Below are 26,035 nucleotides of genomic sequence, written 5' to 3'. Positions count from 1 at the left end.
ATCCAGGCATATTTGGCAGCAACCTGCGTGAGTCAGACAGACACCCATTGAACCTTGCCAAGCTGGAGCAGAGAATTAGAATGGAATATCACAGGAACCAAATCAAAGGAATTCTTATTAGCTGGGCTTATTCTCCACACATGAGAAAGAGCAACCAGTCACGGATTGAGGTATAGTTCCAGGATTGTCCTGGGGATCTCCAGAATTTAAGATGAATCTCTAATTAAAGATTATGTCATGTGAAAAAAACTCCAGGAATACATCCAACCAAAATGGCAACTGTAAATGAGGCTATGTCTAGACTGCAGTGCTTTTCTGGGATTCCAGAGGTATCCTGGAAAAGCACTGTCACGTTCAAGGAACATGTCTGCTTTTCCGATTTTTTTTTTGGGAAAGTGGACACATTCTTTCACCAAGCCTGTAAACCTCATTTTATAAAGAATAAGGGATGTGCCAAAAGAGGAGGTTTTTCTGAAATTTGGCACCGGAAGGGAAGCCTCTTTTGGAAAAAAGCAGAAAAAGATACACAAATTGCGTTTTGCAATTTGCATATCTTTTTTCCGACTTTTCTTTGTAGTGTGGACATAACCTAAATGAAAAAAATCACATGACTTATTCCATGTGTCTTATTTCAGCAAATTATGCTCACATTCAAAATACAAATTTAGAAAGTTTGGAGATATTTTCAGATACAGGTTCATCTTAAACCAAGTTTTATTTGGGGTACTTTTAGAGACTAAGTTAGAATGAAAATGTTTTCCCAGCTATAGCCAATGATGAATTTTCCAAGTTAAGTGGTACTCTGTACTACATCACATAGAAGGGTAACCATATTTGTCAAAGGGAAAATGGGACACAGCATAGGGCTAGCCCAAGGCCCCCTCCCGCAAGGTACTGACCCCAGACTGTCACTGGACACTGGTACCCTGCTTGCCTCCCAATGAAACTCTTTCTCCCTCCCCCCACTAAGCCTCACTTCTGCACATGGCTGGCATCATCAGTTCCCCCCTCCCATGTTTCTCAGTACTGCACCCCTCTTTTTTGATAAAGTTGATCAGTTGGCAAGAGCAAATGGGACAAATGCCCAGTTTTGCTAAAAAGGTTGGAACAGCTGGGACAAAGGTTAAAAAAGGGACTGTCCCTGACCAAATAGGATGTATGGTCACCCTGTCACATGGAAAAGGCTAGAATTTGTCTTAGATTGTCTTTTTTGAGATTTCCAAAGTGAAATATAACTTTCCAAATGGATCACATACATACACAAGCCCATACACAATTAAAGACTGTAATGTTGATTCCCGAGTAACAGCAATAGCTTCATCAATTTTACACTAATATTGGTTGGAACATATTTTTTCTTTAAAAGCTATATTTTTTTATTCGTGGCCTGTGATATGAGGTTAGCAATTAATCATTAATAAATTACCTTTATTATAGTCATCTTGAAAAATTAAAACACTCTTGTCAACTTATAACTAATATTTTGAATTTTAGATTTTTGCTATTTCCCAACTGAGTAGAAATATAAAACATGAAACAGATTAGTTGATGATTGCTGTATTTCATTTTGACTGGATAAGACTAAATGATAGGATTGAAGTTCCCACCACTGAGAGCCCCACAAATACAAAAGTATTAGGATAATTAAAAAAAAAAGATTATCACTCACTGGGTGGTCTGTTTGCTGCCAAGTTTTTGAAGTGGCTGCCTTTTATCACTTCTGCTGATAGTCTTCCAGTTGTGGCATTGTAAAGTAGGCCGATGAGGATTTCTGGAGTTGAGCCATGTACGAGGGACTGACAAGAAGAGGTACTTTCACTGCAGGACATTTCTGACATGCTCATCTGAGAATCACAGCCCTATAAGCAGAAAAGAAATATTTCAATTGGCTTTATAGAGTGGAGTTACTGGAGATATTTTTTTAGTGTAGCACTTAGGGAATTACATGAGTAACTTCAACAATAAAAGGCGTTGCATGCCTAAAATCTTGATGCATCAGATGAGAAATGTAGTCCTTTAATGTATTTGAGTTTAGATATACACTTGAGGCAATAAAGAATAAAGTTATCTGGAGACACAGTTATTATTACTATTTTGATTCCATTATTAATCAGTCAGGAAGAATAAAAGGACCAAGACAAAAACACCATTTAGGGCCCTTACTTTCTTGAATTAGTAAAAAGAGGTATACAGTGTAGTTTGCTGGCATCTTAGAACTCACTAATCTTAGGATAGTTGCTGTTTTTCATAGAGGGAAATCACCATTTAAAATTGGAACACAATAAAATACAAAGAATTCTTATTTCTCCTTTGAAAAGGCTATTCACTAGACTGAAAACTCATAAGAATATAGTTAAAAAATATGAGGAGAAACACAATATTAGAACATAAAAACACACATTATCAAGAAGCATAAAAAACAACAAATGGTCCTGCAGCACCTTAGAGACTAACAAAAAATATAGATAGCTTTCATGGGCACAACCCACTTCTTCAGATGACAAATAATGAGCAGAAAGCACAGAGGGTCAACTATAAAGCAGAAAAAGAGAGAAGAGGGGAAGGAGAAAAACACCTGTCAATTAAGGTGTCCATGCTAAATGAGGCTAATAGAGTGGGCTGTAACTGTCTGATACTTATATTAAACACCCAAATGACATCAAAAGCTAACGGCCTATCCAAGAAATGTCTTTGTTCAATCCCTGGCTAAATGTGTGAAATTTGCATATGAAGGCCAGTCCCGCAGTTTCTCTCCCTAGTTGGCGCGTGAAATTGCTTTGTAATAACGAGGATAGCCACTTTTAAATCCATTAATGAGTGTCTGGGCAAGTTAAAAAAGATTTAAAAGTGGCTATCCTTTTACGAAGCAATTTCAGGAACCAACTAGAGAGAGAAACTGCAGAATTGGCCTTCATATGCAAATTCGACACATTTAGCCAGGGATTGAACAAAGACATTTTTCGGATGGGCTGTTCTATTCAACACCCAAATGACATCAAAAGCTAAACATCGGGCACTTACAACCCACCCTACTAGCCTCATTTAGCATGGGTACTTTAGCTGACAAGGGTTTCTTCTCCTACCCTTCTCCCCTCTTTTTCTGCTTTATATTTGACCCTCTGTGCCTCTTGGTCATTATTGGTCATCTGAAGAAGTGGGTTGTGTCCGTGAAAGCTCATGATACTGTCTACACGTGTTGTTAGTCTCTAAGGTGCTGCAGGACCATTGATTGTTTTTTTTTAAAGTTACCGACTAACATTGCTACCCCTCTGAGACTGTCAAGAACCAGTTTGCTTCTTAGGCAGACTGAGTCAGACACATGGGCTGTGTCTAGACTGCATCCCTTTTCCGTAAAAGGGATGCAAATTAGACACATCGCAATTGCAAATGAAATGAGGATTTAATGGCTGCCGCTTTTTTCCGGCTCGGGGCTTTGCCGGAAAAAAGCGCCAGTCTAGATGGGGATCTTTCAGAAAATAAAGCTTTGAGGAATAAGGGATCTTTCGGAAAAGGCTTTATTTTCCGAAAGATCCCCGTCTAGACTGGCGCTTTTTTCCGGCAAAGCCCCAAGCCGGAAAAAAGTGGCAGCCATGTTTATGCAAATGAAGCGGGGGGGATTTAAATCCCCGCTTCATTTGCAATTGCGATGTGTCTAATTTGCATCCCTTTTACGGAAAAAGGATGCAGTCTAGACACAGCCCTGGAGTGTAACAGGCCTCTGTGCCCTGACTAGTATGACAGGAAAGTCATTTTAAGGTCACGCAGGCAGTGATCCACTTCCTCCACACTGGTTCCTGCTGGGAGGAAGTTTTAATTTCCACCATGGGAGCCTCTAAGAGGATACAAATCTCCCAGCCATTATGACTGTGCTGCTTCCCTGATCCTGGCTGCCCACACACACATTGGCCTCTTTTAGACTCCCAGCTTCACTCTAGTGCAAACAAAACTTTGGCCCAAGCACTATTTGCTTGGAAGCTGTGCTGAGAATTTAAAATACCAAATTTATTCCTTTAAATTCCTCCCTGAAAGAGCCTAAGGATCTGTCCACATTGCAGCTGGAAGTGAACATCGCAGCCTGGGTAGATGGACTTGCACTAGTGAGACTCAAACTAGCTCATTGCCCTGGGTGGGTATTTGGACTAGCAACCTAAGATCATGCCCACTGCCACACACCTTTGGGTCTGGGGTCAGGCACTTAGCCCAAGTCTTTAGCAGAGCCATAATATCTACACTGCTATTTTTCAGGGCATTTGATTGAGTCCCTTACCACAAGTGTGCCCTTGTAACCAAGAAGGCTAATGGCATATTAGGTTGCATTAGGAGGAGCATTGCCTGAAGATTCAGAGAAGTGATTATTCCCCTTTATTCAGCTCTGGCGAGGCCACATCTGGAGTATTGTATCCAGTTCTGGGCCCCCCACTACAGAAAGGATGTGGATGCATTGGAGAGAGTCCAGCGGAGGGCAACTAAAATGATTAGGGGGCTGGAGCACATGACCTACGAGGAGATGCTGAGGAATTTGGACTTGTTTAGTCTGCAGAAGAGAAGAGTGAGGGGGGATTTGATAGCAGCCTTCAACTTCCTGAAGGGAGGTTCCAAAGAGGATGGAGAAAGGCTGTTCTCAGTAGTGACAGATGGCAGAACAAGGAGCAATGGTCTCAAGTTACAGTGGGGGAGGTCTAGGTTGGATATTAGGAAAAACTATTTCCCTAGCACTGGAATGGGTTCCCTAGGGAGGTGGTGGAAAATCCATCCCTAGAGGTTTTTAAGTCTCGGCTTGACAAACCTTGGCTGCGATGATTTAGTTGGGATTGGTCCTGCTTTGGGCAGGGGGCTGGACTTGATGATTCCTGAGGTCTCTTCTAGCCCTAGGATTCTAAGTTTATTTACCCTGGCCGGGAGGATTAGTGCCAAGGCAGACATACCCTAAGTTGTGACTACCTGTTCTTCAAAGAGAATTTGGGATGGCTTCTTTCGTTATATAAAGGTGTTCCTGAGGGAAGAGGGATTCTCAGCAACAGAAATAATGCTTCCAAATAAATGTACATTTCCAGATCTTGTATGTGAATGCAAAATGGTGTTACTAAATTCATTCCTGCTGGAGAAAGTCCTAACCCAAATCCTCAGAGCCCAGTCCCCTGCAGCATCCAAATTTGCATTTTCAGCTTTTGGTAATTCTTCCCAATGCTCATTATTTCAGGCTGAAAATGATCTATCATGTATTTTCTCATTGCATTTACTCCCTGCTTCTTTGGTGTACAGCAAATAAGCCCCCCACAATCCACAAACTAACCCATGAAGCACAGAGTGCAAAGCTGAAAAGGAACATGACAACTGCCAGAAGCACTGTGTACATGGTCCATTCCACAAGCACTAGCTGTTAAGAAACACATCAAATCAAGGTCTGGCCCGTCTGCTTTTACAATGTGTTTTCACAACTCCAGGTATAGCATAGAAGAACAATTTTTCCCAGCTGTTGAAACTATATATATTCTCTATTGAGCTTATTCATTTTGTCTACTTGAACTGGAATTATACTCTATGATTGCACAATTGATATACCCACTATTGGTCAGTAAAGTAGGCAGTAAAGTTAGCCTGTGAGCAGCCTAACTGTTGTTAAGCTTTTGAAGGCATCAAGGCAATGGAGAGCTTTAAATAGAGATCTGAAGGAGGACAATTGGAGGGAGGCCAATGGTAAAAATGGCGGGGTTGGGAAATGTCAAATCATCTGATAGCTTTCTTTGATAGGATATCAAGCCTTGTGGATAAGCGAGAAGTGGTGAACGTGGTATACTTAGACTTTAGTAGGACACTTGACATGGTCTTGCATGACCTTCTTATCAATAAACTAGGTAAATACAACCTAGGTGGGGCTACTATAAGGTGGGTGCATAACTGTCTGGATAACCGTTCTCAGAGAGTAGTTATTAATGGTTCACAATCCTGCTGGAAAGGTATAACAAGTGGGGTTCCGCAGAGGTCTGTTTTGGGACTAGCTCTGTTCAATATTTTCATCAACCATTTAGTTATTGGCATAGAGAGAACGATTAAGTTTACAGATGATACCAAGCTGGGAGGGGTTGCAACTGCTTTGGAAGATAATATCATAATTCAAAATGATCTGGACAAACTGGAGAAATGGTCTGAGGTAAATAGGATGAAGTTTAATAAGGACAAATGCAAAGTACTCCACTTAGGAAGGAACAATCAGTTTCATACATACAGAATGGGAAGCGACTGTCTAGGAAGGAGTACAGCCGATCCCCGAGTTACAAACGGTCGATTTTCAACCGTTCACATTTATGACCAAACCTCCCATTAAGCGGTCGTAAAGGCGGTCCCCGATTTACGAACACAAACCACGCTTATGAACAGCGCGGTTGCAATGTAACTCAATTGGGTCCGACTTATGAACATTTTGAGTTACGACCAAGTGTTTGGTCCGTAACCCGTTCGTAACTTGGGGACTGGCTGTACTGCAGAAATAGATCTAGGGGTCATAGTGAACAACAAGTTAAATATGAATCAGCAGTGTGACACTGTTGCAAAAAAAGCAAACATGATTCTAGGATGCATTAACAGGAGTGTTGTGAGCAAGACACGAGAAATCATTCTTCTGCTCTACTGTGTGCTCATTAGGCCTCAATTGGAGTATTGTGTCCAGTTCTGGGCACCACATTTCAAGAAAGATGTGGAGAAATTAGAGAAGGTTCAGAGAAGAGCAACAAAAATGATTGAAGGTCTAAAGAACATGAGCTATCAGGGAACACTGAAAGAACTGGGCTTGTTTAGTTTAGAAAAGAGAAGACTATTAGGGGACATGATAGCAGTTTTCAAGTATCTAAAAGGGTGTTAAAAGGAGGAGGGAGAAAAATTGTTCTTCTTGGCTTCTGATGATAGGGCAAGAAGCAATGGGCTTAAATTCCAGCAAGGGAGGTTTAAGTTGGACATTTGGAAAAATGTTATGCCTGTCAGGGTGGTTAAACACTGGAATAAATTGCCAGGGTTGTGGGAGGGTTGTGGAATCTCCATCACTGGAGATATTTAAGAGCAGGTTAGACATCTATTTGGGATGATCTAAATAGTGTTTGGTCCAGCTGTGAGAGCAGGCGACTGGACTCAATGATGTCTCGAGGTCCCTTCCAGTTGTAGTGTTCTATTATTCTAAATTGGTTGTTTAAAAATGTGTTCCACTATCTTTCCAAATCCCCCAGTTCACTTTTTCTCCCTTTTTAAAAATAGGTTCTATGTTCACTCTTCTTCCATTTTCTAAGTCCTGCAAAATGAACTTCATCAGGTCTGATGACAACCATATGTAACTTATTAATATATTCTTTAACCTGTTCTTTCCTTGTTCTGATTTGCATTTCTTCCCCCATGTTGTTAATATTACCTGTGAGTATCTGATCACCATTAACTTGTTTTAATGAAGACTGAAGTGAAATAGGCACTAAATGACTCAGTCTTCTTGATCTCTTCTGTTATTAGCTCTCTTATGCTGGCTAAGAAGTGGCCTTACAGTTTCTTTCAGCTTTCAGCCCCTAATGTATTTACAGAATTTTTCTTCATTCATTTGTATTTTTCTTTGGCAGATGATGACATTAGGTTTTGATGAAAACATTACTATTTGAATAATATTGAACAAACACTGGCTGATGTGGGATGTAATGTCCTTTTTTTCACCCAAACTTGTCACTGAAAATTCTGAGGGCTCAAACCTACAATGGAGTGAGCAATAAGATGGTCAATTATAATGGAGTATAACTTTATTAATACTAGGAATTAGTATTTATGCACTATTGATCTGACAATGGAAACCCTACAGATGATGAAACAATAGAGGTCAGTTGTAATTTGTGACCCATATGGACTGGTGAATGACGTGGATACATTTTGTATCCATGCCAAGTTATACATTTTCCTATCTCCACAGGTTAAAAACATGCCTTCATATTTGTAATAAATAAAAGCACCTGAAACTTTCAGATTTAAAAAATGTACATATGAGAGATTAAACCTTGTTGATAACTGTAGCAAAAATGTGATCCACTACAAATTGTAGAAATGTCTAATATTTAAACCATTAATATATACTGAACTCTTTTGGACAGCTTTTGATTTGTTAGTACTGTATTCATATAATATATTGAAATACTAGCCTTAATGACTAAGTTGAACTGGATTTGATATTGTAGCTTTCATTTGTTTCAAACATTCAGCTCGATATGTACCCTTATTATAGGCTTTTACAGAGCAAAGTTGGAAAATGCTTCTCCAAACCATCTCAAGACCTGTATCTGGTATATACATTCCTTGCAAGCTTTGTTTGGGCAGAGAAGAGAAAAATGGAAAATATGAAGTGGTTTTAGAGCAAAATTCTTCAAGTAAATTCAGTTTTTCAGACTTTTGTACAATGTAAAGGCAACTCTCAATGGACACTGTTACGCGGTCTCTATTTGATATTAAATCTCCACCAGAGTTAAGACCACATGACAACTCAGGAAATCGGTGAGATGGTACAATATACATGACGTAATCATGGTATGTTTTATAGGGCTTGTTCCCAGGAAGCCAGTTTAACCTAATGGTAATGAATGACACTTACAGTTAGTTAACTAGGACAGTATTGGCATAAATTCTGCTTAGTGGAAACATATTCTGCAGAGATAAGTGATGCTTATATCCTCCTGTTAAATATACATGAAATAATAAGCTTCACTCTATTAGTAAAGATGTTGCCAAATAGCAGTTAAATGAAGAAATAAAGATTAAATGCAACAACTATGGCTTTTAATCTAGGTTTAGAGGTTTTTTTTTGTAGTACAGCATTTTATGTAATTTTACAACTTTCAGACTTTTATTAAAATGATCTCTAAACTGGCTGCCCACTGGGTTTTCCAGGTACATTTCTATCTATGGACACTCATGAAACTTAATCCAAATGAACTAACATTGAGCATTTAAACAGGATTAATAAAGCCACTTTAATCCACTGTTTGGACACATTTATTCAGAATTAAATCATCTTAATTTGGTTTAGTTTAATTTGCTTTAGAAGTACATTAAACTGAGTTACAGTACAGCCAATGTAATTCTGAATGGGCGTGTTTGCAAAGGGGTTTAATCTAACTTAAAAATTAATTTGGATTATTTTGGATTAGACAAGCTCTAATACTTCTGAAAACTGAAGGAAGGCAACTTCCAAACACATTTTATGGGAATCTTGACCCTATTTGAAGTCATTGGGCATTTTTCCATTTGGTAGGTAAGGTTCCATGAAAAGCAAGACACAGAGGAAAAATAATTGAAGAGAGTTGGCAAGTTTTCAAAAGGACTTTATTAAGGGCCCAGAACCAAACTATTCCTCTTTGTAGGAAAGATAGAAAGTATGGCAAGACACCACCTTGGCTTAACCAGGAGATCTGACATGATCTGAAAATCAAAAAGGAGTAATAAAAAAATTGGAACTAGGTCAAATTGCAAAGGATGAATATCAGCAATCAATACAGTATGCAGGGGCAAGATTAGAAAGGCCAAGGCACAAAACGAGCTCAAACTAGCTACAGACATAGGGTATGTCTACATTGCAAAGTTAATTTGAAATAACACTGTTATTTTTAATTAACTTTAATAGCATCTATACATGCAAACTGCTATTTCAAATTTAATTTAATTCACAATAGCGGAGCGCTTAATTCGAATTTGGTAAACCTCATTCTACGAGGTGTAACGCCAAATTTGAAATAGCTAATTTGAAATAAGTGCTTAAAGGGGTAGACTCTGTCCAGACTGCACGTGCCAGATCCAGGCCTGCCAGCAGTCTCTGTTCCTGACCTAGTGGCCCCACCATGAGCCGGGCAGCCAGGGCCAGCCAGCTGTCCCCCACCCAGTCCCCCAGCACCCAGGTTGTAGACGCCGCGCTTCCTCCTGGACTAGTGAGGCAATCATGGACCTTATTGAGGTTTGGGGGCAGGCCCCCAGTGTCCATGATCTCCACACTAGACAGAGGAACGCGGCCATCTACGGCTCTATAGCTGCCACCATAACCCAGAAAGGCCACAGGCGCACCCAGGAACCGGTGCGCCTGAAAATTAAAGAGCTGAGGCAGGGGTACACCAGGGTCACTCGGGGCCCCTACTTCGAGGCACTGGACCACATCCTGAGGGGCGGAACGGTCCGTGCCACCCCGGGGGGCAGCGAGCTGGAACCAGAGCGTGGAGGAGGAGCTGCCACGGAGGGAGACACACCGGCCGGACCCCCGAGCTGTCCCATCAGCAGAGTCACCAGGGTCATCCAGGGAGGCCACACCATGTAAGTGCCATCACTGTCCCCTACCTGGGGAGGGAGGGGGGGAGGAAGGAGACCAGGGACCGCGCACGGGCCCTTGCTTACCACAGATCACGCAGCAACCTGCGTATGTGCAAGCACGTGCTGTACCATCCCTGGGCAGGTGGCTCCAGCTGCGTGCCACACAGGGCCTGTGGCCTGATAGCCACATGTGTGTGTGAAGAGACCTGACATGCTCCTGACCCCAGGGTGGGACACAGCAGGACGCCCTCCCTTTACAAGCCCCTTATAATATCTCCCCCATCTCACCCACACTATACACAGCACAGGGGCATGGGTGCGGTCTCAGGGCAGCTCCCACTCTTGGGGATAGCCGGATATTCTGACCATGGCCTCTGTGCAAGCACAGTGGCTCTGACGGTGCAGGACATGGTCATCCTCACCTCGCAGAAGGGGGCTGGGCTTCACCCACTGTGTCCCCAGGGATAACTGACCACTTCTCTTCTTTCTCCACAGCCACATCAGCTGCACGTTCAGGGCACAGCACCCCACCCGGGACACACTCCCGCACCCAAGGGCTCCACAGGATGACCGCAACATGGCAGGGGTACTGAGAGCAGCAGCTGGGGACCCTGAAAGCCCTGACCCGCATCATAGAACAGCGGGCACAGGAAGAACGGGAGTTCTGGAGGGAGCTGCTTGCCCAGGGTCGTGCCATCTGTGCCCATCTGCAGACCCTGGTACAGAGCGTGCTGCCTCGTACCGCTCCAGCACCTGCTGCCCCCCAGCTACCATTCCTCCTTCCACTTCTTCTCCCCCTCCCATTTCTCCCTCCTCAATCTCCTCCTCAATTTCCACACCCCCCACCTCAACCTCCACACCCTTCTCCCCATCCCCCCAGAGGTCTCAAGGCCCCTGCACCCGCTGTGCTGGGAGACATGTGGCCCAACGAGACCCCCCCAACCCTGAGTGCTGAGCTTCCCCTCCCCCTTCTTCCCCTTGCCTCCCCCTTCCAGCTCCCTACTCCCAGTTTTCCCCCTCCCCTCTCTCACCCTCTCTCCTGTTTCCTGCCTCCTTTCCCCAGTCTCTCCAGAGGGTCATCCCCCCCCCCCCTCGCAGTTTTGTTCAATAAACCCAGTTTCTATTTTTGAAAAAAGTGTCTTTTATTTGACATCAGAAAAGGGGGCTAGGGAGGGGTAAGTGGAAGGACATGAGGGAGGAATGGGGCACGAGCCCCTGGTGGGGAGGACTGGGGAGGCTCTGAGGGGTGGACGCTCTCCTACAGGGCCGCCTGGACCCTGACAGCCCCCCGATAGGCCCCCCAGATGGCAGCCTGCAACAAGTGCAGATGGGCTGATGGCAACGACCCCACGAGATGCACTGGCATGCCCAGGGGCAGCTCTGGCTTCATGTGCTGTGGTGGCCCGAGTGCGGGCACTCAGGGCACTCCAAGACAGGACTGCTTTGCTGTCCCTCATTGAGGTAGACAAGCAAGCGGGGAACCCTGAGAACTGTCTGTCCGGGGTGGGGATAGGGTCCCTTTAAGCATGGAGCTCACTTAGCCTCAGGCAGCAGCCCCACACACTAAGTCCTAACCTGATGCCCTGCCGGCACTGGTTCCGGCCATCCTTAACTTCGGACATGCGGTATTTTTTGGTCAAGCAAAAAAAAAAAAAAAAAAAAAAAAAAAGAAACATGGGATAATAAGCCCCTCTGTTCTGGGGTGCCCTGTTAATAAGCCCCTTTGTTCTGGGCTGCCCAGAGCGGCGATTGCAACCCCGCCTCTCAGCTGGGACTCCCAGGCTGGGAGGTGGGGTCACAATTAGTGCTGGGAATTTGTGATTGCACAGAAACTTCGTAGGGGTGAGGGGAGTGGCCGGGAGTCCCCACCACTCCCCCCGCCCCCGCCAGGCTTCTGCACAATCACAGGCTCCTAGCACCAATCATGGCCTTCCAGCCACTCCCTCTACCTGTGCCCCTTTTAATAGGTTAAATGACATTTAACCAATGAAATGGCCTTTTACATCCCTACTCACTTCATCCTTGTCCTTAGGACAGAAGAGACAGGGAGAAAACAAAGAAGGGACAAAGATGGAGTATGTGGAGCACACAAATTCCACTCTTGGGCTCAACCCTGCCCCAGGCCCACTCTCAGGAAATGGAAGGTGGATTATTTAAGGTTGCTGAGGACTGATGGGTGCTTCTGTCCCTTCATCAGGCTAACTGCAGGGCCTGTAACTTGGTGAATCGGCAGAATGTGTCCAGCAGTGCAGTTCCTGCCTCAACTGCACAATTTGGTTCAACTGCTTTCTTCCCCACTTCCCTGCCTCATCTCTGCTATGCCTGGACTCTTGGGATAGTGAAGATGGGAGCAGTAAATGGGAAGGGAAGTACCTGGAGTAGGCTGTAAAGCATAGATAAAATTCCATTGCTGGACCTCTTCTTAGAAAAGGCAGGGAAGGGAGGACAGTCGCTCTTAAATTGATGGAACTGTCCCTGAGCCAACTTTTTCTTTAATAAAGATCTAGGTCTTGGTCAGTGGGGGGCATTGTGCCAGGAAAATAAAATTTTGCTTAAAAAATTGGGATTCAGGAAAAAAACCTCTTTTAGTTCTAACAAAGCCAGGAAAGTTTGGCCCAGAGCTGCCATTGTCTGCCTTTCTGAGGCTGGCAAAGTCTGGAGTTGAAGGAGTGCATCTCCTACAATGCTCTTGATCCATGCGCCACAGACTGTCTAGGACTCAGGTCTCAGCCTGGCTAAAAGTGGTCTCTGTGAGCCAGGAGATGACTCATGTAAGGGATAGAACCGGCAGGAACAGGCCCCAGGAGTTCATCCTGACTTTCCCAACCTGAGAAGAGCAGCTCTGGGCCAAAATCCTCTTGCTTTGGCAGAACTACAATACAGAAAAAAGAGGCAATGGTAGCCAATTAGACTGTTCTGAGTTGTTCACCCAACACTTAAGAAGCCTGTTAATGGTGCCCCACGTGATTCGTTCAGGTCATGTTATAACTCATGGGCAGAAGATCCCCAGATGTTTTGCAGTTTGAAAATGATCTGCTTTAGTCTTACAACTATCAAGTAAAAGAGAAAGAAGGATAAGAAGTGCAGATAAGATGGATTCTCTTGGGATCCAGCAGCCAGTTCATTCCGCACATCAGAAAGACAGGAAGTATAATGTACAGTATGCAGGGCAAGGTCAGAATTAGCAGAGAGCTAAGCATTGAAAAGAGGCTAACCTTTCTAAGGCTATAAGAATCCTTCTTAAAGGGACGGCCTAAATAGAAATGTTTAATCTGAAACAGGATGATGACTGCATGAATACAAAAAAACAAACAAAAATCCTTATGTCTAAAATGGAGAAAATTAACTAATAGTTTTTATGTTAAAATGTACTAGCCAAGGAAAGGAGAGAGCCCACCAAGAAGCCACAGAGGACAGAGCATGTAAACTGAAAATTAAAATCACAACACAAGAAAAACATAAATCAAATAGCTGAAAGGCAAACATAAGAGAGGATGCATAATAGTCTATATCCTTTGTTTGATTAATTTCACTGTTAATTCCTAACTTCAGAGCTAGTCCATAGGGCACAAAGACTAGAAGCAGACAGTTCAGGTGATTTGGCAGGAAAATCTAAGCCTAAAATACACCCTTTGGCTTCCTGCTAGATCCGTGGTCCCCAACAAGGTGCCCGCGGGCGACATGGTGCCTGCAGGAGCATTTCTCTGCGCCCGCCAAGTGCTCAGGGCTGGCCTGGCCCCAGGCATGTGGTGCATACGCGGTGCCGGAGCCGGCCCCGGGCACGTGGCGCACGAAGATCGCCGGCCCCGGGGGCGCCACGCATTCACGCCCCGCGGTGCATGGGGGTGGAGGGGAGAAAGCGCTAGCGCCGGTGCAGCGACCGAAACACTAACTTCTCAGAATTTGTGACTTTGGGTGCACTGAGCATGTGCACCCGAACTGAGCAAACTCAGTATCCCTCGCTGTAGCCGCTGCCCTCTCTCTGCCCTCACTGCCTCCTCAGATTTGCTTCCTCCTCTTTGGAGGTGTTTAAAATGATGAAGGGGGGCAAATTGCAGGGGTGTGTGTGTCAGGTTCTGAGCATGGGGCAGAAATTTACCAGCTGGAGGCATCGATCTTCTTTTTTTAGCTGCAGAAGAGGGGCGAAATTTGAAAAATCAGGGGGGTGGGGGGTGGTAGCCTTGGTTAAGCCCGGGCTGGGGGGACACTGCCAGACCCTGTGCGTGGACAAAACCCCCGTTTACGGAGGGGGAGAGGTGGGAACAGTCACCCAGCAGGACAAGCCACCTGATGTCCTTGTAAATATCAGTTTTCCAGGGGCAAAGTCTTTTTTTTCTTTATTTTCCCTGGACGCTGCCTGTCAGCCCCCGAGCAGGGGGCGGGCTCCTGGGCTTGAGTTCTTAAACGCACAGGCCTCCCAATTCCTAGACGGTCAATGCTTAGACACCACCGTTCCTCTGTATGTGTACAAGTGTGAAATATTCTACATACAGTTCCTGTCTCAAACTCTGCCTCTCACTTTTTTAGTATTTAATAGTTTTCTCTTTGTTTCTCTGTCTATCAGAAGTCACTGCATCTCCTTTCTCTTGTGTACTATGCTGATATGCTAAAGTCCCTCCCATCCACACCCTCTCCTGTACTGCAATCCCCTGACCCATGGCAGATCCTGCACCTGTCCCCCAAACTCCCCCTAGCAAGCACCCCTCATGCACCCAAACTCCATCCCAGATCCTCATCACCAAACATGGGCAAGTATCGGAGGGGTAGCTGTGTTAGTCTGAATATGAAGAATCGTTGAGGAGTCCTGTGGCACTATCTTCAGTTCGTCTATAAGGTGCCACAGGACTCCTTGCCAACATGGCCAAGTGAAATTTTAGTGATTCCTCCTGTAGTCAATGGGGACATGGGTCAGAGAGCTCAGAGCAGGGGGTTCCAACGTTTTGAAAGTGCAATCCAATATGTACCTTATATATAAATATCCTTTTCCCGCTTCCTTCTTACCCCTTCTCCAAGTCCCAGATCCTGCACCCTCTATCCTCCCTCTCTTGCCCATCCTCAGTCTCTTTCATCAGCCTGGGACAGATGGTTGGGTGCGCATGCTCTGGTCTTTGCTTAAGGGATCTGGAGTGCGAGAAGGGCTCTGATCAGCTCGTGGAGCATGCATTTACTGTGGTGTTCTAGGTGCAGGCTTTGGCAGGGTATTTGGATGCATGGGTGCTCAGAGCAATGATAAGGGCTTGGATATAGGACTGGGTTCATGCCAGGGGTAGGAGTTAGTGATGTATGCTCCATTTTGTCACTGCTGGTGACTCCTAGATGGTGGTGGAGTGTGCCTAAGGCAGGCTCACCCATGGCCTTGCCCTGTAACACTACCTAAAGCTGCAAGAAAACTCCATCCCTGGTCCTGTGTTGAAAGGATACAGAATGGTATATGTTGAACCCTGACATCAGCACCCCTCTTTTTCCTCCCCTGCCGTGCACACAAAGCAGCAGCCTCCCAGGCGTGGTATCAGCTGCAAGGCAAAGTGCAGGACATCCACAGCAGTGGGGGGAGGGGCATTTAAGTGCTGGCACTTGATATCCTCTTGCCCACACCAGTCAGGATCACCTGACAGAGAATACAAGATCTACCAGTATATCCCTATGTACTGGTTGGTGACCACTGCCTCATAGCGACTGTCTGTCCGGGGTCAATGTGTCATATCATAAGAACATAAGAACGGCCGTACTGGGTCAGACCAAAGGTCCATCTCGCCCAGTATCCTGTCTACCAACAGTGGCCAGCACCAGGGAGGGTGGACCGAAGACAATGATCAAGCAATTTGTCTCCTGCCATCCCTCTCCAGCCTCTGACAAACAGAGGCCAAGGACACCATTTTATCCCCTGGCTAATAGCCTTTTATGGACCTAACCTCCATGAATTTATCCAGCTTCTCTTTAAACTCTATTATAGTCCTAGCCTTCACCGCCTCCTCTGGCAAGGAGTTCCACAGGTTGACAACACGCTGTGTGAAGAAGAACTTCCTTGTATTAGTTTTAAACCTGCTCCCCATTAATTTCATTTGGTGTCCTCTAGTTCTTCTATTATGGGAACTAATAAATAACTTTTCTTTATCAGCCCTCTCCACACCCCTCATGATTTTATAGACCTCTATCATATCCCCCCTCAGTCTCCTCTTTTTCTAAACTGAAAAGTCCCAGTCTCTTTAGCCTCTCCTCAAATGGGACCTGTTCCAAACCCCTAATCATTTTAGTTGCCCTTTTCTGAACCCTTTCCAAGACCAAAATATCTTTTTTGAGGTGAGGAGACCACATCTGCACACAGTATTCAAGATGTGGGCGTACTATAGTTTTATACAGGGGCAGTAAGATATTCTGGGTCTTATTTTCTACCCCTTTCCTAACAATTCCTAGCATCCTATTTGCCTTTTTGACCACTGCTGCACACTGAGTGGAAGTTTTCAGAGAACTGTCCACAATAACTCCAAGATCTCTTTCCTGATTTGTCGTAGCCAAATTAGCCCCCATCATACTGTATGTATAGTTGGGGTTATTTTTCCCGATGTGCATTACTTTACACTTATCCACATTAAATTCTATTTGCCATTTTGTTGCCCAATCACTCAGTTTGGTGAGATCTTCTTGGAGTCCCTCACAGTCTGCTTTATAAATAAAGGCTTTATTTTCCAAAAGATCTGCGTCTAGACTGGCGCTTTTTCCGGCAAAGCGCCGAGACAGAAAAAAGCGGCAGCCATTTTATGCTAATGAAGCGGGGGCGATTTAAATCCCCGCTTCATTTGCAATTGTGATATGTCTAATTTGCATCCCTTTTATGAGAAAGGGATGCAGTCTAGATACAGCTTTGTGATTCTTTGTGACATGGAGAAACAACTACTAGATATTGTTGTTGTCTGAGACCACTAAACTCAATTAAAGTGAAATTCAGTTCACCAGCATATAGCCTAGGTAATCAAGCTTTATGCAAAAGAAATGCACTCCAAGCTGGAGCCACATCCTTACACATCTACTACCCATGGAGACAGACAGTGGCTGCATGCCTTCCGTGTGATTACACTGGATGTGAATAATTATTGTTCCTATGATCAGTTGTCCCTCTAAGCTGTGGGGCAGCACAACTTCACAGGTGATTAATTAGCCCCGCTCAGTCAGTCAGTTACATACACAGAGCCCTGAGTCTCTGACTGGGCGGGGCTGATTAATCATCTGAGAAGCTGTGTTGCCATGCAGCTTAGGGGGAACACTGCCCATGATCTACTTCCTGTCTTGAAAGCTGAGGCACATGCTGTGGTACACAGGGCTAGTACACAGGTCCCTTGCTGGTCTGCCCCCTGTGATTCTACTACAGGATATAAGTGGTGTCAAGAATTGGGCACTAACCATCTGCATCCATATGAATTTCACCCTTAGTTTTTGACTAAAACACAAACCAAGGTTTTCAGACCTGAAAGGTCAGTGTGTTAAGGCTATGCACAACATGCATGTATCTTCCAAGAGCTACATCAGTACACAGAGATTCTCTTATAACCTGATAATAGCCTAAATGTGCAGTATCACCTTTCCTTTTTAGATTAACACATTTTAATATTTCCAAACTAGCTCTATTTAGTTTTTCTGGTCATAACCAATTCCATTTAGAACAACTTAGAGCTGAGCTGCCTTTTCATATATTACATGTCAGGTTCTGTCAAATTAACACACTTTAATTAAAGATTACGCATAATCTTTGGTTAAATTTTGGCATCTGAATCTGAAAGTCTGCTTTTCTTCAGGCATCATGCAAAACTAACATTGCTTTTGCTTTCTTTCCTTTAAATTATCTTAACTATACCTTCTTATAAGGCTTACTTTTAGACCCCAGTTTATCTATATAGCCAACAAACTCTGCTTACAAAATACCAGTAAATGCCAGCAACATTTTGAAACTGAAGATATAGAAATATTTACTGATCTCTAAGAAGAAAACCTCTAATTATTCATGCTTGAATTTCTGTTTTAGGCTTTTGTAATGCACATTAAAAAGATCAGAGTCTCATAGCAAGCTCAATGAGAGCTCACAGCCTGATATGTTTAATTTAGCTCAGCCCTGTTAATGTTTGATTTGTTTTAATCCTCTATTAAACCTTTTCAAAGAAATCCTAAAAGTTTCATGATCTGCATTATGAACTTCTATGCCTGATTCTGCTCTTACATATTTTATACCAATGTAACTCAATTCATTGACTTCAGTTGAGTTATTCTTGATTTAGTCCTGTGTAATAGAGATGAGAATGAAGCGGTAACAATCTCAATATCTTACACTGGAGTTTGATTTTATATTTTCATGAGTTTCCTTCAGCAACTGGATAATTAACAATAGGGATGTGTGATTTTGATAGAAGAGGAATCTTATACTCTTTTCTATAGATCTCTCAATCTCATTGAAACCAGTTTTTCCAGTGACAGTGTTATATTTGGAGTTGCCTGTAATAATTTATGAATATTATGTGTTGACCTCATTGGGGTAATTTTTACTATATGCGCATATTGAGATAATTCAATAGGAGGACTGTCACAAAGTACATCCAGAAAGGTGCAATGGATCCAGATATACACTTGAGATAATGCAAGTGCCATTTGCTTTGAGGCTGTGATGCTAACCTTTCCCCTCCCTCTCGATGGACTTGTCAGTCAGGTTTCTCCAAGACCAATAAATCTCTGTGAAGGGTGAGATGGATCAACAGAACTAAGGGGAGGAGAAGGTATGGAGTTCCATAGAATCTTAGAACACTAGAACTGGAAGGAACCTTGAGAGGTCATCGAGTCCAATCCCCTGCCCTCACGGCAGGAACCAGTACCATCTAGACCATCCCTGATAGATGTCTGTCTAACCTGCTCTTAAATATCTCCAGAGATGGAGATCCCACAACCTTCCTAGGCAACTTATTCCCGTGTTTAACCACCCAGACAGTTAGGAAGTTTTTCCAAATGTCCAGCTGTGACAGGGCGCCTGCCCTGCACTGGCCCTTTAATACTTGGACTCCGTCCCGGAGCCGGGGCTAGCAGAGAGGAGGCCAGCGGGAGCTAGTTAGGGCTAGAGAGAACCCAGCTGGCAAAGACCCAGGACTGCACGAATGGCTGGTAGAAGCCAGCTGAACCTATTAGGGCGTGGGAGAGCCCAGCTGGCAAAGATCCAGGACTGCATGAATGGCTGAGAGAAGCCAGCTGAACCCACTAGGGCGAGTATGAGCACAGCTGGCTCGTATATATAGAGAAGCCCAGGTTGCTCAAGGGGAGGAGAGAGGCCAGTGAGGGGCTGGCTGTGGAGGAAGCAGGAGCTCCCAGGAGGGAGACCTGCTGGGGCTAGCCAGCTAGAGCTGGGAGAAGGCCGGCTAAGGCTACCCCGATGAGGGGCCGGAGGAAAGGCCCGGGCGTGGAGACAGGTTGCAGCCTGGCTTAGGTAAGCGGGGCCACGGAGATAAGCCCAAATGCCTATGATGAGCAACCCATACAGACTGTATTCTGCCCTGAGATGGGCTATATGAAGACAGTCAGGGGGCACTGAGGCGCACTGGGGTGTGAACCCCCTGACACCAGCCTAAACCTCCTTTGCTGCAGTTGAAGCCCATTGCTTCTTGTCCTCTCCTCAGAGACCAAGGAGAACAATTTTTCTCCCTTTTCCTTCTGACACCCTTTTGGATACCTGAAAACCGCTATCCTGTCCCCTCTCAGTTTTCTCCTTTCCAAACTAAACAAGCCCAGTCCTTTGTCTTCCTTCGTATGTCATGTCCTCTAGACCTTTAATCATTCTTGTTGCTCTCCTCCGGACCTTCTCTAATTTTTCCACATCTTTCTTGAAATGCAGTACCCAGAACTGAACACAACACTACAGTTGAGGCCTAATCAGTGCAGAGTAGAACAGAAGAATAAATTCTCATGTCTTGCTCACAACACTCCTGTTAATGCATCCCAGAATCATGTTTGCTTTTTTTTTTTGCAACAGTGTCACACTATTGACTCATGTTTCACTTGTCGTCCAGTATGACCCCTGAATCCTTTTCAGCAGTATTCCTTCCTAGACAATCACTTCCCTTTGTGTGTGTGTGTGCAATTGATTGTACCTTCCTAAGTGGAGTACTTTGCATTTGTCCTTATTAAACATCATCCTGTTTACCTCGGACCATTTCTCTAGTTTGTTCAGATAATTTTGAATACTGACCCTATCCTCCAAAGCATTTGCAACCCTTCCCAGCAAACTTAATAAGCATGGGTATGACTACACTACAAAGTTAATTTGAACTAACAGCTGTTCGTTCGAATTAACTTTGATAGGCGCTACATAGGCAAACCACTAGTTCGAACTTAATTCAAACTAGCGGAGCGCTTAATTCAAACTAGGTAAACCTCATTCTACAAGGACTAACGCCTAGTTCGAATTAAGGGCTGTGTTGCCACTTAATTCGAACTAGTGGGAGGCTAGCCCTCCCCAGCTTTCCCTGGTGGCCACTCTGGGCACCACCAGGGAAACTCTTCTGCCCCCCTCCCGGCCCCGGAGCTGTTAAAGGGGCACGGGCTGGCTACGGTGCCCGTGCCAGGTGCAAGCCTGCCAGCACCCAGCCAGCAGACTCTGCAACTGGCATGGCACGAACCAGCCACCCGCTGCCACCCAGCCCTCCGCCTCTTCCCGGGACCAGGCTGACCAGGAGCCTGACCGGGGCTGCAAGGGGCGGGCGCCCGCCTGGTCTAGTGTGGAGATCATGGACCTCATCCACGACCTCCGCACTAGGCACAGGAAAGTGGCCGTCTAGGGCAGGATAGCTGCCAGCCTGGCCACCCAGGAGCAGGTTTGCATGAAAATCAAGGTGGTCCAGTGAGACCCCCGACCCAGAGCCCTGAGCTTAGAACATAAGAACATAAGAATGGCCGTACTGGGTCAAACCAAAGGTCCATCTAGCCCAGTAGCCTGTCTGCTGACAGCGGCCAACACCAGCTACCCCAGAGGGGATGGACCGAAGACAATGACCAAGCCATTTGTCTCGTGCCATCCATCTCCAGCATTCCAAAACAGAGGTCAGGGACACCATTTCTATCCCCTGGCTAATACCACTCCATGGATCCAGCCTCCATGAATTTATCTAACTTCTCTTTAAACTCTGTTCTAGTTCTAGCCTTCACAGACTCCTGCAGCAAGGAGTTCCACAGGTTGACTATCTGCTTTGTGAAGAAAAACTTTCTGTTGTTAGTCTGAAGCCTGCTACCCATTCATTTTATTTGGTGTCCTCTAGTCCTTCTACTTTGGGAACGAATGAAGAACTTTTCTTTATGCACCCTCTCCACACCACTCATGCTTTTATAGACCTCTATCATATCCCCCCTCAGTCTCTTCTTTTCTAAGCTGAAAAGTCCCAGTCTCTTTAGCCTCTCTTCATATGGGACCTGTTCCAAACCCCTGATCATTTTAGTTGCCCTCCCCTCTCCCACCCTCTGTCTTCCCCTCTCCCACCTCCTTTTCCCAGTCTCCCCGAGTTTTGTTCAATAAAGAGAGTTTCTATTTTTGACCACACGTGTCCTTTTATTTTGTACATCAGGAAGGGGGGCTAGGGATGGGTAAGTGGAAGGAGGTGAGGCAGGAATGGGGTAGGAGCCCCCAATGGGGAGGACTGGGGTGGCTCTGCGGGCTCCTTGGGGTGGAAACTCTACTGCAGCCCCCCGATTGGCCCCCCCTCCTGGATGGCATCCTGCGGCAAGTGCAGTCGGGCTGATGGACGAGTGCTGTGATGTGCCAAGTGTGGGCACTCAGGGCACTCCAAGACAGGACTGCTTTGCAAGCGGGGAACCTCTGAGAACTGTCTGTCCGGGGTGGGGGTCGGGTCCCTTTTAGCGCAGCCCTCAGCTAGCCTGAGACAGCAGCACCACGCTCTAAGTCCTAATCTGATGCCCTGCCGGCACTGCTTCCGGCCAGCCTTAACCTCGGTTCAGGGTCCACTCAATGTGGACATGCTAGTTCGAAGTAGCAAAATGCTAATTCAAACTAGTTTTTAGGTCTAGATGCACTAGTTCGAATTAGCTTAGCTCGAATTAACTAATTCGAATTAAATTAGTTCGAATTAGTGCTGTAGTGTAGACATACCCCATGCTCTCTATGCCAATATATAAATTGTTGATGAAGATATTGAACAGAACCAGTCCCAAAACAGAACTCTGCAGAACCCCACTTGTTATGCCCTTCCAGCAGGATTGTGAACTGTTAATAACTACTCTCTGAGAAAGATTATCCAGCTAGTTATGCACCCACCTCATAGTAGCCCCATCTAAATTGTATTTGCCTCGTTTATTTATAAGAAGATCATGCGAGACCATATCAAATACCTTACTAAAGTCTAAGTCTGTCATGTCCACCACTTCTCCCTTATCAACTAGGGTATGTCTACACTAGAAAGTTACTTCAAACTAACGGATGTTAGTTCGAACTAACTTTCATAGGCGCTACACTAGCGCTCCGTTAGTTTGAATTTAATTCGAACTAACGGAGCGCTTAGTTTGAACTAGGTAATCCTCATTCCATGAGGAGTAAGCCTAGTTCGAACTTAATAGTTCGAATTAAGGGCTGTGTAGACCCTTAATTCAAAGTAGTGGGAGGCTAGCCCTCCCCAGGTTTCCCTGGTGGCCACTCTGGCCAACACCAGGGAAACTCTATTGCCTCCCTCCCGGCCCCGGACCCCTTAAAGGGGCACGGGCTGGCTACGGTGCCCATGCCAGGTGCAAGCCTGCCAGCACCCAGCCAGCAGACCCTGCACCTGGCACGGATCGAGCCACCCACCCGATGCCCCCCAGCCCTCCCCCTCTTCCCGGGACCAGGCTGGCGGCTCCTGGGAGCTTGCCCGGGACCGCAAGAGGCGGGCACCCACCTGGGCTAGTGCGGACATCGTGGACCTTGTCCACGATCTCCGCACTAGGCACAGGAAAGTGGCCGGCTTGGGCAGGAGAGCTGCCAGCCTGGCCACCCAGGAGCAGGTGTGCATGAAAATCAAGGGAGTCCACTGAGACCCCTGACCCTGAGCCCTGAGCTTACAATGGCCATCCTGGGTCAGACCAAAGGTCCATCTAGCCCAGTAGCCTGTCTGCCGACAGCGGCCACCCTAGGGACCCTGGAAGGGATGGACCGAAGACAGTGACCAAGCCATTTGTCTCGTGCCATCCCTCTCCAGCCTTCCACAAACTTTGGGCAGGGACACCACTCCTACCCCCTGGCTAATAGCACTCCATGGACCCAACCTCCATGACTTGATCTCACTTCCCTTTAAACTCTGTTCTAGTTGTGGCCTTCACAGCCTCCTGCAGCAAGGAGTTCCACAGGTTGACTCTTTCTTTGGGGAAGAACAACTTTCTGTTACAGTTTGAAGCCTGCTACCCATTCCTTTCCTTTGGTGTCCTCTAGTCCTTCTTTATGGGAACTAATGAAGAACTTTTCTGTATGTACCCTCTCCACCCAACTCCTGCTTTTAGAGACCTCTATCCTGTCCCCCTCCGTCTCCTCTTGTCTAAGCTGAAAAGTCCCAGTCTCTTTAGCCTCTCTTCATATGGGACCTGTTCCCAACCCCTGATCATTTTAGTTGCCCTCCCCTCTCCCAGCCTCTCTCTTCCCCCTCCCACCTCCTTTTCCCAGTCTCCCCAAGTTTTGTTCAATAAAGACAGATTCCATTTTTGAACACAATTGTCCTTTATTTTGTACATCAAGAAAAGGGGCTAGGGAAGGGTAAGTGGAAGGAGGTGAGGTAGGAATGGGGTATGAGCCCCCGATGGGGAGGACTGGGCTGGCTCTGCGGGCTTTTGGGGTGGAAGCTCTCCTGCAGCCCCCCGATTGGCCCCTCTCCCCAGATGGCAGCCTGCGGCAAGTGCAGCCGGGCTGATGGCTGAGTGCTGTGATGTGCCCAGTGTGGGTACTCTGGGCACTCCAAGCCAGGACTGCTTTGCAAGCGGGGCACCCCTGAGAACTGTCTTTCCGGGGTGGGGGTCGGGACCCTTTAAGCGCAGCCCTCGGCTAGCCTGAGACAGCATCTCCACGCTCTAAGTCCTCCTCTGATGCCCTGCTGGCACTACTTCCGGCCATCCTTAAGCCTGGTTCAGGGTCCACTTAATGTGGACATGCTAGTTCGAATTAGCAAAACGCTAATTCGAACTAGTTTTTTAGTCTAGATCCGTTAGTTCGAATTAGCTTAGTTCGAATTAACTAATTCGAACTAAGTTAGTTCGAATTAACGTTGTAGTGTAGATGTACCCCAAGACTCATTATCGTATCAAAGAAAGCTATCAGATTGGTTTGACATTATTTGTTCTTTACAAATCCATGCTGGCTGTCACCTATTACCTTATTATCTTCCAGATGTTTGCAGATGAATTCCTTAATTACTTGCTCCATTATCTTTCCTGGCACAGAAGTTAAATTGACTGGTCTGTAGTTTCCTGGGTTGTTCTGATTTCTCTTTTTATAGAGGGGCACTATATTTGCCCTTTTCCAGTCTTCTGGAATCTCTCCCATCTTCCATGATTTTTCAAAGATTTTAGCTAAAGGCTCAGATACCTCCTCTATCAGCTTCTTGAGTATTCTAGGATGTATTCAATCAGACCCTGGTGACTTGCAGACATCTAACTTTTCAAAGTGATTTTTAACTTGTTCTTTTTTTATTTTATGTTCTAAACCTACCCTGTTCCCACTAGCATTCACTATGTTAGGCATTCCTTCAGCATCAGACTTCTTGGTGAAGAGTGAAACAAATAAGTCATTAAGCACCTCTGTCATTTCCAAGTTTCCTGCTATTGTTTCTCCCCCTTCACTGAGCAATGGACCTACCCTGTCCTTGGTCTTCCTCTTGCTTCTAATATATTTATAGAAAGCCTTCTTGTTACCTTTTATGTCTGTAGCTGGTTTGAGCTTGTTTTGTGCTCTTGCCTTTCTCATTTTGCCCCTGCATACCTGTATTGTTTGCTTATATTAATCCTTTGTAATTTGTCCTAGTTCCCACTTTTTATATGACTCCTTTTTGCTTTTTAGATCATGCAAGATTTCCTGGGTAAGCCAAGACAGTCTTTTGACATACTTTCGATCTTTCCTATGCAGCAGAATAGCTTACTCTGGGGCCCTTAATAATATCCCTTGAAGAACTGCCAACTGTCTTCAATTGTTTTTCTCCATAGTCTTGCTTCCCTACCAGCTCTCTGCCAGCCAAAGTTACTGATGTCATCAGTACCAACAGTGCAGATGGAGTCCTTTTCGGCTTCTGTGCCAAGACTGCAGGGCACGCTTCCCTGGTTGGCAAAGGTCCTTGGGACTTGTCTACGCTGGACTTATCTGGTACCTCTGCATCCCCCGGAGACCGCACTTTTGGTGCTGAGGAAGGCATCTGCTGGGGGGGATATCTTTTTAGCAGGTCTTTTGGCAGTAGGACAGTAGTGATTCCTCTTCAAAGTTTTCTTGGCTGGTGGATCCTGTGGTGCCACTGAATCCTGGTCCAAAACCGCTGTGGGGGACATACACAGTGGAGAGGCTTGGGGCATCAGTTCCAAAGCTGGTCTCACCATCTTCTTCATGGTCAGGAGCTTCAGTTGTAGATCCCTGGCCTTGAGGGACCTGGAGGACAACTTTTTACAGTGATGGCAGCTGTGTGAAGAATGCTCCTGAGCTAAGCATTGCCCATCCGATATTGGGATGGACATTCTGCAGGTCAGG

At 45.5% G+C, this 26,035-nt stretch overlaps 1 protein-coding gene across 14 annotated transcripts in view; it reads right to left on the bottom strand.

Moving 5' to 3' along the window:
• Positions 1–26,035, bottom strand: part of SYT14 (synaptotagmin 14) — a 261,174-nt gene that overhangs the window by 13,411 nt on the left and 221,728 nt on the right. For all 14 annotated transcript variants that reach the window (XM_075925111.1, XM_075925106.1, XM_025178349.2 and 11 more), the window contains one exon: positions 1,670–1,859. In XM_075925111.1, coding sequence (XP_075781226.1) covers positions 1,670–1,859 — 190 coding nt within the window. The remainder of the gene's footprint in view (positions 1–1,669; positions 1,860–26,035) is intronic.

The sequence above is a fragment of the Pelodiscus sinensis genome, chromosome 3 (genome assembly GCF_049634645.1).
Source record: "Pelodiscus sinensis isolate JC-2024 chromosome 3, ASM4963464v1, whole genome shotgun sequence".
Lineage (NCBI taxonomy): Eukaryota > Metazoa > Chordata > Testudines > Trionychidae > Pelodiscus > Pelodiscus sinensis.
The sequence above is the reverse complement of the archived record's forward strand: the minus strand, read 5'-3'. Positions and strand labels throughout refer to the sequence as shown.